The 14,442-nt window shown below is 35.6% G+C and overlaps 2 protein-coding genes across 2 annotated transcripts in view; one reads left to right on the plus strand and one right to left on the minus strand.

Annotated features, from left to right (window-relative positions):
* LOC149935076 (uncharacterized) overlaps window positions 1–14,442 on the plus strand; it is a 323,937-nt gene that overhangs the window by 160,341 nt on the left and 149,154 nt on the right. The window lies entirely within an intron of this gene.
* Window positions 9,021–10,383, minus strand: LOC149935084 (uncharacterized). Its single transcript, XM_090153538.1, has 2 exons — window positions 9,071–10,383; window positions 9,021–9,037 (listed from the first exon to the last, which is right to left on the minus strand). The coding sequence occupies exon 1, from the start codon at window positions 10,381–10,383 to the stop codon at window positions 9,154–9,156; it is 1,230 nt and encodes a 409-aa protein (XP_090009664.1). The 3' UTR covers window positions 9,021–9,037; window positions 9,071–9,153.

Raw genomic sequence — 14,442 nt, forward strand, 5'->3', positions numbered from 1 at the left:
GTAAGCTTACGTCATTGATATTTCGCTCAATTATGGCGCTTTCAGAATAAAATTAATTTTAAATGATAGAGCATTTAAAGGTGTACTAATAACGTTAATTTCATTAACCTCCCGCGCTTCAATTATTTTAAAATTCAAATAGAATACAACCCTATGCCAGTTTTTGGGTAAGCTTACGTCATTGATATTTCGCTCAATTATGGCGCTCCCAGAATAAAATTAATTTTAAACGATAGAGCATTTAAAGGTGTACTAAAAACTTTAATTTCATTAACCTCTCCCTCGTCAATTTTTATAAAATTCAAATAGAATACAACCCTATGCCAGTTTTTGGGTAAGCTTACGTCATTGATATTTCGCTCAATTATGGCGCTCCCAGAATAAAATTAATTTTAAATGATAGAGCATTTAATGGTGTACTAATAACGTTAATTTCATTAACCTCCCCCGCGTCAATTATTATAAAATTCAAATAGAATACAACCCTATGCCAGTTTTTGGGTAAGCTTACGTCATTGATATTTCGCTCAATTATGGCGCTCCCAGAATAAAATTAATTTTAAATGATAGAGCATTTAATGATGTACTAATAATGTTAATTTCATTAACCTCCCCCGCGTCAATTATTATAAAATCAAATAGAATACAACCCTATGCCAGTTTTTGGGTAAGCTTACGTCATTGATATTTCGCTCAATTATGGCGCTCCCAGAATAAAATTAATTTTAAACGATAGAGCATTTAAAGGTGTACTAATTACGTTAATTTCATTAAACTCCCCCGCGTCAATTATTATAAAATTCAAATAGAATACAACCCTATGCCAGTTTTTGGGTAAGCTCACGTCATTGATATTTCGCTCAATTATGGCGCTCCCAGAATAAAATTATTTTTAAATGATAGAGCATTTAATGGTGTACTAATAACGTTAATTTCATTAACCTCCCCCGCGTCAATTATTATAAAATTCAAATAGAATACAACACTATGCCAGTTTTTGGGTAAGCTTACGTCATTGATATTTCGCTCAATTATGGCGCTCCCAGAATAAAATTAATTTTAAATGATAGAGCATTTAAAGGTGTACTAATAACGTTTATTTCATTAACCTCCCCCGCGTCAATTATTATAAAATTCAAATAGAATACAACCCTATGCCAGTTTTTGGGTAAGCTTACGTCATTGATATTTCGCTCAATTATGGCGCTTTCAGAATAAAATTAATTTTAAATGATAGAGCATTTAAAGGTGTACTAATAACGTTAATTTCATTAACCTCTCCCGCGTCAATTATTATAAAATTCAAAAAGAATACAACCCTATGCCAGTTTTTGGGTAAGCTTACGTCATTGATATTTCGCTCAATTATGGCGCTCCCAGAATAAAATTAATTTTAAATGATAGACCATTTAAAGGTGTACTAATAACGTTTATTTCATTAACCTCCCCCGCGTCAATTATTATAAAATTCAAATAGAATACAACCCTATGCCAGTTTTTGGGTAAGCTTACGTCATTGATATTTCGCTCAATTATGGCGCTCCCAGAATAAAATTAATTTTAAACGATAGAGCATTTAAAGGTGTACTAATAATGTTAATTTCATTAACCTCCCCCGCGTCAATTATTATAAAATTCAAATAGAATACAACCCTATGCCAGTTTTTGGGTAAGCTTACGTCATTGATATTTCGCTCAATTATGGCGCTCCCAGAATAAAATTAATTTTAAACGATAGAGCATTTAAAGGTGTACTAATAACGTTAATTTCATTAACCTCCCGCGCTTCAATTATTTTAAAATTCAAATAGAATACAACCCTATGCCAGTTTTTGGGTAAGCTTACGTCATTGATATTTCGCTCAATTATGGCGCTCCCAGAATAAAATTAATTTTAAACGATAGAGCATTTAAAGGTGTACTAAAAACTTTAATTTCATTAACCTCTCCCTCGTCAATTTTTATAAAATTCAAATAGAATACAACCCTATGCCAGTTTTTGGGTAAGCTTACGTCATTGATATTTCGCTCAATTATGGCGCTCCCAGAATAAAATTAATTTTAAATGATAGAGCATTTAATGGTGTACTAATAACGTTAATTTCATTAACCTCCCCCGCGTCAATTATTATAAAATTCAAATAGAATACAACCCTATGCCAGTTTTTGGGTAAGCTTACGTCATTGATATTTCGCTCAATTATGGCGCTCCCAGAATAAAATTAATTTTAAACGATAGAGCATTTAAAGGTGTACTAATAACGTTAATTTCATTAACCTCCCCCGCGTCAATTATTATAAAATTCAAATAGAATACTACCCTATTGCGGTCTTGGTCCCGAAAACGGAGCGTTTTTGGGTAAGCTTACGTCATTGATATTTCGCTCAATTATGGCGCTCCCAGAATAAAATTAATTTTAAATGATAGAGCATTTAATGGTGTACTAATAACGTTAATTTCATTAACCTCCCCCGCGTCAATTATTATAAAATTCAAATAGAATACAACCCTATGCCAGTTTTTGGGTAAGCTTACGTCATTGATATTTCGCTCAATTATGGCGCTACAGAATAAAATTAATTTTAAACGATAGAGCATTTAAAGGTGTACTAATAACGTTAATTTCATTAACCTCTCCCTCGTCAATTTTTATAAAATTCAAATAGAATACAACCCTATGCCAGTTTTTGGGTAAGCTTACGTCATTGATATTTCGCTCAATTATGGCGCTCCCAGAATAAAATTAATTTTAAATGATAGAGCATTTAATGGTGTACTAATAACGTTAATTTCATTAACCTCCCCCGCGTCAATTATTATAAAATTCAAATAGAATACAACCCTATGCCAGTTTTTGGGTAAGCTTACGTCATTGATATTTCGCTCAATTATGGCGCTCCCAGAATAAAATTAATTTTAAATGATAGAGCATTTAATGATGTACTAATAATGTTAATTTCATTAACCTCCCCCGCGTCAATTATTATAAAATCAAATAGAATACAACCCTATGCCAGTTTTTGGGTAAGCTTACGTCATTGATATTTCGCTCAATTATGGCGCTCCCAGAATAAAATTAATTTTAAACGATAGAGCATTTAAAGGTGTACTAATTACGTTAATTTCATTAAACTCCCCCGCGTCAATTATTATAAAATTCAAATAGAATACAACCCTATGCCAGTTTTTGGGTAAGCTCACGTCATTGATATTTCGCTCAATTATGGCGCTCCCAGAATAAAATTATTTTTAAATGATAGAGCATTTAATGGTGTACTAATAACGTTAATTTCATTAACCTCCCCCGCGTCAATTATTATAAAATTCAAATAGAATACAACACTATGCCAGTTTTTGGGTAAGCTTACGTCATTGATATTTCGCTCAATTATGGCGCTCCCAGAATAAAATTAATTTTAAATGATAGAGCATTTAAAGGTGTACTAATAACGTTTATTTCATTAACCTCCCCCGCGTCAATTATTATAAAATTCAAATAGAATACAACCCTATGCCAGTTTTTGGGTAAGCTTACGTCATTGATATTTCGCTCAATTATGGCGCTTTCAGAATAAAATTAATTTTAAATGATAGAGCATTTAAAGGTGTACTAATAACGTTAATTTCATTAACCTCTCCCGCGTCAATTATTATAAAATTCAAAAAGAATACAACCCTATGCCAGTTTTTGGGTAAGCTTACGTCATTGATATTTCGCTCAATTATGGCGCTCCCAGAATAAAATTAATTTTAAATGATAGACCATTTAAAGGTGTACTAATAACGTTTATTTCATTAACCTCCCCCGCGTCAATTATTATAAAATTCAAATAGAATACAACCCTATGCCAGTTTTTGGGTAAGCTTACGTCATTGATATTTCGCTCAATTATGGCGCTCCCAGAATAAAATTAATTTTAAACGATAGAGCATTTAAAGGTGTACTAATAATGTTAATTTCATTAACCTCCCCCGCGTCAATTATTATAAAATTCAAATAGAATACAACCCTATGCCAGTTTTTGGGTAAGCTTACGTCATTGATATTTCGCTCAATTATGGCGCTCCCAGAATAAAATTAATTTTAAACGATAGAGCATTTAAAGGTGTACTAATAACGTTAATTTCATTAACCTCCCGCGCTTCAATTATTTTAAAATTCAAATAGAATACAACCCTATGCCAGTTTTTGGGTAAGCTTACGTCATTGATATTTCGCTCAATTATGGCGCTCCCAGAATAAAATTAATTTTAAACGATAGAGCATTTAAAGGTGTACTAAAAACTTTAATTTCATTAACCTCTCCCTCGTCAATTTTTATAAAATTCAAATAGAATACAACCCTATGCCAGTTTTTGGGTAAGCTTACGTCATTGATATTTCGCTCAATTATGGCGCTCCCAGAATAAAATTAATTTTAAATGATAGAGCATTTAATGGTGTACTAATAACGTTAATTTCATTAACCTCCCCCGCGTCAATTATTATAAAATTCAAATAGAATACAACCCTATGCCAGTTTTTGGGTAAGCTTACGTCATTGATATTTCGCTCAATTATGGCGCTCCCAGAATAAAATTAATTTTAAACGATAGAGCATTTAAAGGTGTACTAATAACGTTAATTTCATTAACCTCCCCCGCGTCAATTATTATAAAATTCAAATAGAATACTACCCTATTGCGGTCTTGGTCCCGAAAACGGAGCGTTTTTGGGTAAGCTTACGTCATTGATATTTCGCTCAATTATGGCGCTCCCAGAATAAAATTAATTTTAAATGATAGAGCATTTAATGGTGTACTAATAACGTTAATTTCATTAACCTCCCCCGCGTCAATTATTATAAAATTCAAATAGAATACAACCCTATGCCAGTTTTTGGGTAAGCTTACGTCATTGATATTTCGCTCAATTATGGCGCTACAGAATAAAATTAATTTTAAACGATAGAGCATTTAAAGGTGTACTAATAACGTTAATTTCATTAACCTCTCCCTCGTCAATTTTTATAAAATTCAAATAGAATACTACCCTATGGCGGTCTTGGTCCCGAAAACGGCGCGTTTTTGGGTAAGCTTACGTCATTGATATTTCGCTCAATTATGGCGCTCCCAGAATAAAATTAATTTTAAATGATAGAGCATTTAATGGTGTACTAATAACGTTAATTTCATTAACCTCCCCCGCGTCAATTATTATAAAATTCAAATAGAATACAACCCTATGCCAGTTTTTGGGTAAGCTTACGTCATTGATATTTCGCTCAATTATGGCGCTACAGAATAAAATTAATTTTAAACGATAGAGCATTTAAAGGTGTACTAATAACGTTAATTTCATTAACCTCTCCCTCGTCAATTTTTATAAAATTCAAATAGAATACTACCCTATGGCGGTCTTGGTCCCGAAAACGGCGCGTTTTTGGGTAAGCTTACGTCATTGATATTTCGCTCAATTATGGCGCTACAGAATAAACTTAATTTTAAACGATAGAGCATTTAAAGGTGTACTAATAACGTTAATTTCATTAACCTCCCCCGCGTCAATTATTATAAAATTCAAATAGAATACAACCCTATGCCAGTTTTTGGGTAAGCTTACGTCATTGATATTTCGCTCAATTATGGCGCTATAGAATAAAATTAATTTTAAACGATAGAGCATTTAAAGGTGTACTAATAACGTTAATTTCATTAACCTCTCCCGCGTCAATTTTTATAAAATTCAAATAGAATACTATCCTATGGCAGTTTTTGGGTAAGGAGTTGAAAAATAATTTTTACTCTGATGGTATATGGCGAAACACACTCAATTGGGTCAAATATTCGGGAGACTGTTCGCAATACGTGTCTTTTGGTGATATTTTTGTCTTTAGTGAGCGCTGAGATTTAGTTTAACTCAAGCTTAAAGGTAGGGTTTCGGGTTCTATATTAAGCCTAGAACCTTGAGGGTCTCGGGTGACTGACTAATTTCCGGCTCCATTAACCTGACCCGCCCAATCATCCAAAATTTTAATGACATATCCTATAATTAGGCACCCAATATGCACCACCATTTTCCAAATTTGCACCACTCCCGATTTGAAGAAATTTAATTTTGAAAATGGGCGGGCCACCATTAACTTGGCCCGCCAATATTGAAAATCTGGTTCTTTCGTCCCAATAGTCTAAGAAATTATTTATCTCCGTCTGGGCGTTGCTGTGTTGGCTGAGCTAGTCTTGCGGCATTGGGGCTACGAGTAGCGGCGTCTCTAGCGGCGGAAAGGAGCCTGAAAGTGGAATCGAGTTCCGCGACGGTACTTGGGTCGGATTGAACAACGCCTTCCACAAGGTCGGGGCGAAGACCGCGAATGATACATCGGATTTTTTCTGGTTCGCCAACTGCTCGTCCAAGCTGGCTGCATAAGCGTAAAATATCGGAGCAGTATAAATCGTAGAGTTCGGTTGGGCTTTGGCGACGGGTGAATAGTTGGTGTTCAATTTCTCCGAGATCCACTGTGTTTCCGAAAGTTGCGATGAGGAGTGCCTTGGCGGTGGCCCAATCGGCAGGCGGATTAGTGTCAAGTACATTTTCCCAGTACGTAGACGCGGTGCCTTCTAAATTGAGCGCCAGGTACGTCGGTAAATCTGCGGCGGCCCATTTAGATAACTTTGTGATGCGCTCAAATCGTTTGAGTGGTAATGATCCCTCGTCGGGCGCCGGTAACTGTCGATGGTAACTGTGCTTCGTTCGGCGGCGATAACTGCTCTCGGACTGCTGACGATAGAACTGGCTCGTTGTAATAATCACTTATTTGTTAAGTGTTATCGGTACACAAAAATGGATCAACACACACTGAGTTTTTAGTAATGTTTAAATTCATAAATAACTCTACTGTTTTCATCGCGTACCCATTTAACCCAAAAATTTCACCACTTGCTTCAAGAAAATTAAATAATCCACGTGGACGGATTTGAAAAAAATGTGGTGGGGGGGGGGCCTCCATAATTTTGGTGGGGCCTCCAAATGGTTGGCCTACCTCCCCAAAAATCCTGGCGGCGCTACTGTCCATAGCCCAAAATTATCCGATATAAACATATTTTTGGCATATTTATTCGTTTTATAACCGCGAATAATATTCTAAAATAAACAGTTAAACGAAATTTTTATGAATAATTTAAATTTTGGCCGTTAATTTAACTGTTCCGCCGAGCTCTATACAGGCGCCATCTAAATCATTGCCGTTTTGCTACCTTATTTCCAAAACAAGGTAACTCGAAAAATTATATTTGTCAAAAATTAATTTAAATTAATGTGTTCGCGTTTCATTACCTTATTTCCAAAACCAGGTAACTCGAAAAATTCATTTTCGATAAAATTCCTCATGGGTTTATTAAGTTAAAGTACAAGATGATCGGAAATTTGTTCAAATATAAATATAATATTAGAAATATAGTTAATACATCGGGGGGATTGTGTCTACTTAAATGTCCTTGACATCTTGTTAAGATATAGGAGTGCTCAGAATCACTCATTTCCCCAAAGCCTGAACATTAAGTTAATTTTCCATACATCAGCAGAAAGTCTTTTAAATTTTCCTATTGTTAAAAACTTGACTACCGTCCCTTGTCTTAATTTATATATCAAATTTTTATTTTGTACATTACGTTATTTATTTATCAAATGTATATTGTGTACATTACGGTATTTATATATCAAATTTATATTGTGTATATTACGTTATTTATATATCAAATTTATAATGTGTAGGCTATATTACGTTATTTATATGTCAAATATATATTGTGTATATTACGTTATTTATATATCAAATTTATATTGTGTATATTACGTTATTTTTAAATCAGATATTTGTGAAAATATTTCTTAAGAAAAAGCTGTACAATTCCCAAGAAATTCAAATTACTGGGTTTTATTTTTTATATATATATTAACAGCCTGGTCATACAAACGATGTAATATAGTTAAATAGTAGCGCGATAAAAGAAATAATCATAAAGTAATATCAAAAGAAATAACCAGTAAAATATTGCTCCCATTGGTACGATCCACAACACTCGCTAGTTAATTGCGCATTACGCGATTCCAAATGTCTCAAGCGCCCCTCGTTCGGACAGTCTCGATGATCAGCTTCTAACCGAGAACGCGTCGGATGATTCGAAGAGAGATCCAGTCACAATCCGAAACCAGTCAAAAGCATCCGAGCTAGATCCTGTCATCACCTAATGTTCGCGCATCGTCAGCTCAAAACTACGGAATCAAAGATCTGTAAACTCAGACCAGTTCGTATCAAACAACGAGTCCGTCCGCAATGCCAATCCACCAGTAACAACCCAACCATTGTTAGGTTATCAGAAATGAAAAATGAGGTAATGTTGCCTATAGACTCGATTTAGCCACTAAATGTGGGCCCGCCATTTTGTACACACTATAACCAACATAGTTGTTTACAAAATGAACATAAATTAAAATTAATATATTTATTTACATGGAGAATAAAAGAATAATTATCGGGGATAAGTACGTCAGCTATCCGCGTGTTAAAAAATGATGATTAACATTGTCGTTCGATTAACAAAAATAGCTTTCATCGATACTTATATTGCTAATGCTTTAGAAATTTGTCAGTCTTCTAAATAGTGTTGCGGCAAAGAATCTTGGGATAGCGGTAGTTTTATTACAAATTCCGTCTGCCAAGAATTAAGTTATTAGAGGAAAAAGCTGAAGGAAAACCATTTTATTGTTTAAAAATGTTGCAAAGAAAAACAAACAATTTATGAAAATGATTAAGAATACCACATACACCTTAGAACAAAGTTTCGTTCTAAATTGGGAGATTGTTTCTAAATTAGAAGATTTCCTTCCAAATTAGGAGATTTCGTTTTATATTAAGAGGTCTATTTCTTAGTAACCACCTTCAAAATATCGTCTTCTAGAACAAGAATTGAGTGCTACAAGGACTGCTTTGAGAAAAAACACTTTCGTTTGGATCAAAATTAAACTGACTATTTTGGCACGAAAAAAGCAAGCAAACTCGTTGAATTTATGAACGATGTCTGAAAAAAACACGTCTTAATTAGTTGGGAACAAATAAGAAGATGAGATTAAATTGACAGAAAAACCTCGTGTTTAGTAAGTTTGGTTCTATAACTCAGAAGATTTGTTCTTCAGAACCGCATTCGACTTTGACAAGAGTGTTCGCGTTCATTGCTCGACACCCCAACTCTTCAGACGGAACACACACAAACTCCATGTAGTCATGAAGGGGCTCTTTTTTGATGGCGCTGACATCGACTAAGAGATTTTCAGTGCCAAGGACCACTTCCATCTTAACGGGAATTTTCGCGGTTGGGTTCAGGTCAGGGTGGGGAAATTCGGGTTGTACGACGTGGGCAGTATCGGGGATTTCGGTGCAAGATTGAATTTGTTCATTTGTTACGCGTCGAAGCTGCACCGAGCAAGAACGAACTCCCCATTGACGACAAAGGCTCTCAATTAGCCGTGGTCGTGACGGTGTTCGGTCTCCTGGATCTGGTTCGGGACCAGTCGAAACACAACTTTGATTTGCGGGATGACCATCAAATCGAAGGTGAGCTTGGAGGCTTTTTTTCGTGTCGAAGATCTGGTCACAAATTGGGCACTTGTGTGGCATTGCCCTCGGAGGTTGACGCGCTTTTTCGTGAATTAAATTTCTTTGGTATCTGGCCCTGTATCGGCGCTTTGGACTACCAGATGGTTTCTCTCTCGTGTGAGTTAGTTGATGTCTAATTAAATTCTTCTTGATTACAGACGCGTAACTACACTGGTCACATTGAAATGGTTTCTCGCCCGTGTGAGTTCTTTGGTGGGAAATCAAATTGATCTTTTGTGAAAATACTTTATTACATTGCTCACATTGAAATGGTTTTTCACCCGTGTGAGTTCTTTTGTGGTTAATAAAATTGTTTTTTCGCACAGACGCGTAATTACACTTGTCACATTGAAATGGTTTTTCGCCCGTGTGAGTTCTTTTATGGGTAATCAAACTGTCTTTTTGTGCAGAAGCGTAACTACACTGGTCACATTGAAATGGTTTCTCGCCCGTGTGAGTTCTTTGGTGGGAAATCAAATTGATCTTTTGTGAATATACTTTATTACATTGCTCACATTGAAATGGTTTCTCGCCCGTGTGAGTTCTTTGGTGGGAAATCAAATTGCATTTTTGTGCAGACGCATAATTACACTGGTCACATTGAAATGGTTTTTCGCCCGTGTGAGTTCTTTTATGGGTAATCAAACTATCTTTTCGTGCAGACGCGTAACTACACTGGTCACATTGCAATGGTTTCTCGCCCGTGTGAGTTCTTTGGTGGGAAATGAAACACATCTTTTGTGCAGACATTGGTCACATAGAAAACGTTTCCCTCCGGTATGATTGGTTTTGTGAACAATAAAATGTCCCTCATAGTTCGTGAAATAGACGCACTCAATGCACTTGAGTTTCTTCCCTTCTCGGCTGCTCATTTTGCCATTTTTCCGCTTTAAGTTCGGCGCGACGTCTCTTTTGGTTGCGGAATCTGTCTCGCTGCTATGACTGGCCGGATTTGTACCGTTGCTTTTAAGGCCTAAACCAAATAAAATTTCAAAATCACCAATAACTAAATGGATTCGGCGGTCACCCCTTCTGAAAGTGATGAATAAAATTAAATATTGTTTACGAACATCAGAGAAAACAGCGAGAATACCTTGCAAATTTGAGGGCAAATAACGGAAACCAAATAGTTTAAATAAGAAAAACATAAGATTAATAATTAAGCTTTCGCGTTCAATTTCAAATTGATAAATGTATTTTAGAATGGTTTAATGAGCGAAATTAATAAATGTATTTTAGAATGGTTTAATGAGCGAAATTGATAAATGTATTTTAGAATGGTTTAATGAGCGAAATTGATAAATGAATTTTAGAATGGTTTAATGAGCGAAATTGATAAATGTATTTTAGAATGGTTTAATGAGTGAAATTGATAAATGTATTTTAGAATGGTTTAATATTAGTATTCTGACCGTCGTACGACTTGTTTTATATACTTTAGACGATACTGAACATTTCTGTGTCCAAATTGTTTTGCGGAATTGAAAATTCACGGAAATATTTTTTTTAAATTAACGTTTTCTAACCCCATTAACCGTTTGTGGTATAGTAGGATACACGAAATTTAGCGATTTCAGCACTTTTCTGTTATCCATTCCCTTTATTTCAGAGATCCTGAAACCGGGGTCCACACGAATAGTACAGAAGGTCTTGGCTCTTCCTCCTTCAGGTCGAAGGGAACGTTTTATCCCTGGATATTTGGCCGCCGTAATGTTCCGCAGTCGCGCGAAATGTCGAGGGGATAATTGGTTTTTGAACGCCGCAGCTACCTTGGCCACGTAAAAAGTATTTTTAACGTTTAACTTACGCAAGTTGAACCATTTCTATAAATAAAAATGGTTTACTTTTAGTACATATTTATATACTATAAAATTACTAAATAAAAACACGTATTATTGCGTAAGTTTAAAAAGACTTTTTTTATTACATAATTAAGGTATTCATATAATTATTTTTTGTCGACTAGTTACTTGTGCCATTGTCAAGACTGAACTGGGATGTGTTACGTTACATTATTTTATAGTTTTATCCAAATACATTATTTTATTATGGAGGGGGGGAGGGGAGTTGCAATAGATTTTTTTTTAAAGAATTTTTTCCAAACATCGCGTAAATATGGATCTTCATATACCCGTGAGTTTCGTTGGCCAATTGTATTTGGTTGGGCTATTATTTTAGAATTGTCAAAATCAATTGGGTGTTTTGTTTCTTTAAAGTGCTGTGCTACTTCTGATTTGTACCGTTTGGTTGAAATTGGAACAATCGCCCCGCCACTCCCTTTGTTCCCCTTTTCGACCACCTTTAAGTACTTTTTAAGGAGATTCCAATGGTGCAAAAATTATTCCCGCAAAGCATTATTTAATAAGTTAATTAAAAATTGCCCAAATACTATACATTGGCGCCGCGCACTCACATCGCTCGAGCGCTGGGAGGCGCCGTTCTTATAATCATCACGGGTGCATATATAAACCCCATTAACTATACCTCCTTAAGTAATCTTTCGCATTAAAAAACAAAAGGATTACAGTAATGCAAAAAGTTTTAACCGCTATTTATTATTTAGAAAGGTATGATAAATTTAAAATTGTTACTTGCCAGCAATTTTTACCACGAAAAATACGACATATTTCGAGATTTTTGTACGTGTAAACTATAAGTAAAACTGGACTCGTAGTCGAAGTATTGGCGCCTCACGGCACCGCTCACTCACATCACTCGAGCGCTGGGAGCGCGCGACGCCACCCCAGCCCCATTCTTGCTAATCAAGCTCTGTCATCTATAACGCGACCTAGAGGACAGTACCTAGTATAGTCTCTTGTGGTGCGAATTAAACAAGGGAGAGCGACTGAGAGATGAATCGATCCCACACGAAGGAGTTTTCCCTCCTCCTGGGTGCATATATTAACCCCACCTACAAACATCGTATCCAGTGAAATCGTTCCTAGTATCTGGCGAATTGAATTCGACGTAAAAAAACCCCACAAATTTTCGGTTTGGACCCTTTAAAAATTTAGTAATATCATGCCGTTAAATGTAGCTCGTATTTCACGAGATCTCGAAATAGGTCGTATTTTACGAGGTAAAAATTGCTGGCAAGTAACAATTTTATATTCATCATATCTTTCAAAATAATAAATTGCAGTTTAAGCTTTTTGCATTACTGTAATCATTGATAAATATTAAACCTTATAAAATAAACCAAAACTAAAAGAACCTATTGCTAAAAATAGCCTTAGAATCTTCAGAACTTGCGGAACTACGCGAAGACCCGGTATCGGGCATGGTTAGCGCAAAATGAATCTATTTGGTGAAATGTTTATTTCCTATCTGTAGAGAAGCCCACCGCCATTTTAATTCTTTAACAAAAGCTTTGTTTCGGGCACCGTTATTTTAATCCTTAGACCCCACGTCTACTACAGCAGCAATCACCACTCCCAACAAATAAAAAAGGCTGATTTTCGAAAGGGCAAAACCGACGCGAGGGCGAACTAGTGAATTTTACGCCACTAACCGTTCGGTTCGTACATCCTTGAAATTAGTTTATCTTTAAAATTAATTATTTGCGGCTAATAATTTTTGCACCATTAGGTTCCCCTTAAAAAGTACGTTGGTAAGGTGGAACTAAAAAGTGTTGGAAATGTGGCGGGGCTATTGTTCCAAATAACCACGTTCGTATCTATTAATATAACCTTTATGTTCAGATAAAACGTTTTTTAAATTTACGCTTAGTTTGGCCAATGTAAGTTAAATTACAATTTTTAAAATATGTGAAGGAAAAATAATGCTTTCATCAGCTATTAAATAAAGTTTTTCGTTTTGCTTTTTAATTTTACTGAAGAATCTATGAACGATTTGAGGACCATCGCGTATCTTACTTCACCTACGACAATTAAGCTGGCAGAATTTTGAAGAAGTAACGATAAACAAGTCGGCTCAGGCCGTAATATTAGTTCCACATCAGTGTATTCGAGTAGGCAAACCCATACACCCTTAGTAGACACAGGTACGCAATACAAAAACTGTTGAGGCTACGTGATTTCTTATCGTTTGATATATAAATTGCCATCCTAAGTTAAAGAGTGGGTGCCGCCCACCCTCAGGATACGCGGGTCGGCAAACCAATACAAAAGCTGTTGAGGCCATATGATTTCCTAGCGTTTGATATATAATTTACCATCCTATGTTAAAGAGTGGCCACCGCCCACCCTCATGAAATCAACTTTTTTTCCCGGTAACTCTCCCTTTACGGGGGTTGATCGGAGGGGGTGGAAATTAACGGCACTGCGTGCGCTTCAAAGAGTTCTATAGAATGAGACCAATTGTTTTTTTTTGGTCACTCTCCCTTTAATAAGAAAGTGCCACATTTATTACTTCTGACCATACACGGTTTCGATAAGAAAGTGCCACACTTATTTATTACTTCTGACCATACACGTTTTCGATAAGAAAGTGCCACATTTATTTATTACTTCTGACCATACACGGTTTCGATAAGAAAATGCCACACTTATTTATTACTTCTGACCATACACGGTTTCGATAAGAAAGTGCCACACTTATTTATTACTTCTGACCATACACGGTTTCCATAAGAAAGTGCCACACTTATTTATTACTTCTGACCATACACGGTTTCCATAAGAAAGTGCCACACTTATTACTTCTGACCATACACGGATTCTTTCAATAAGAAAGTGCCACACTTATTGATTACTTCTGACCATACACGTTTTCGATAAGAAAGTGCCACACTTATTTATTACTTCTGACCATACACGGTTTCGATAAGAAAATGCCACACTTTTTCGA

The sequence above is a fragment of the Leiobunum rupestre genome, chromosome 7, assembly GCF_980474605.1.
Source record: "Leiobunum rupestre chromosome 7, qqLeiRupe1.1.hap1, whole genome shotgun sequence".
In the NCBI taxonomy this organism is placed as follows: Eukaryota; Metazoa; Arthropoda; class Arachnida; order Opiliones; family Sclerosomatidae; genus Leiobunum; species Leiobunum rupestre.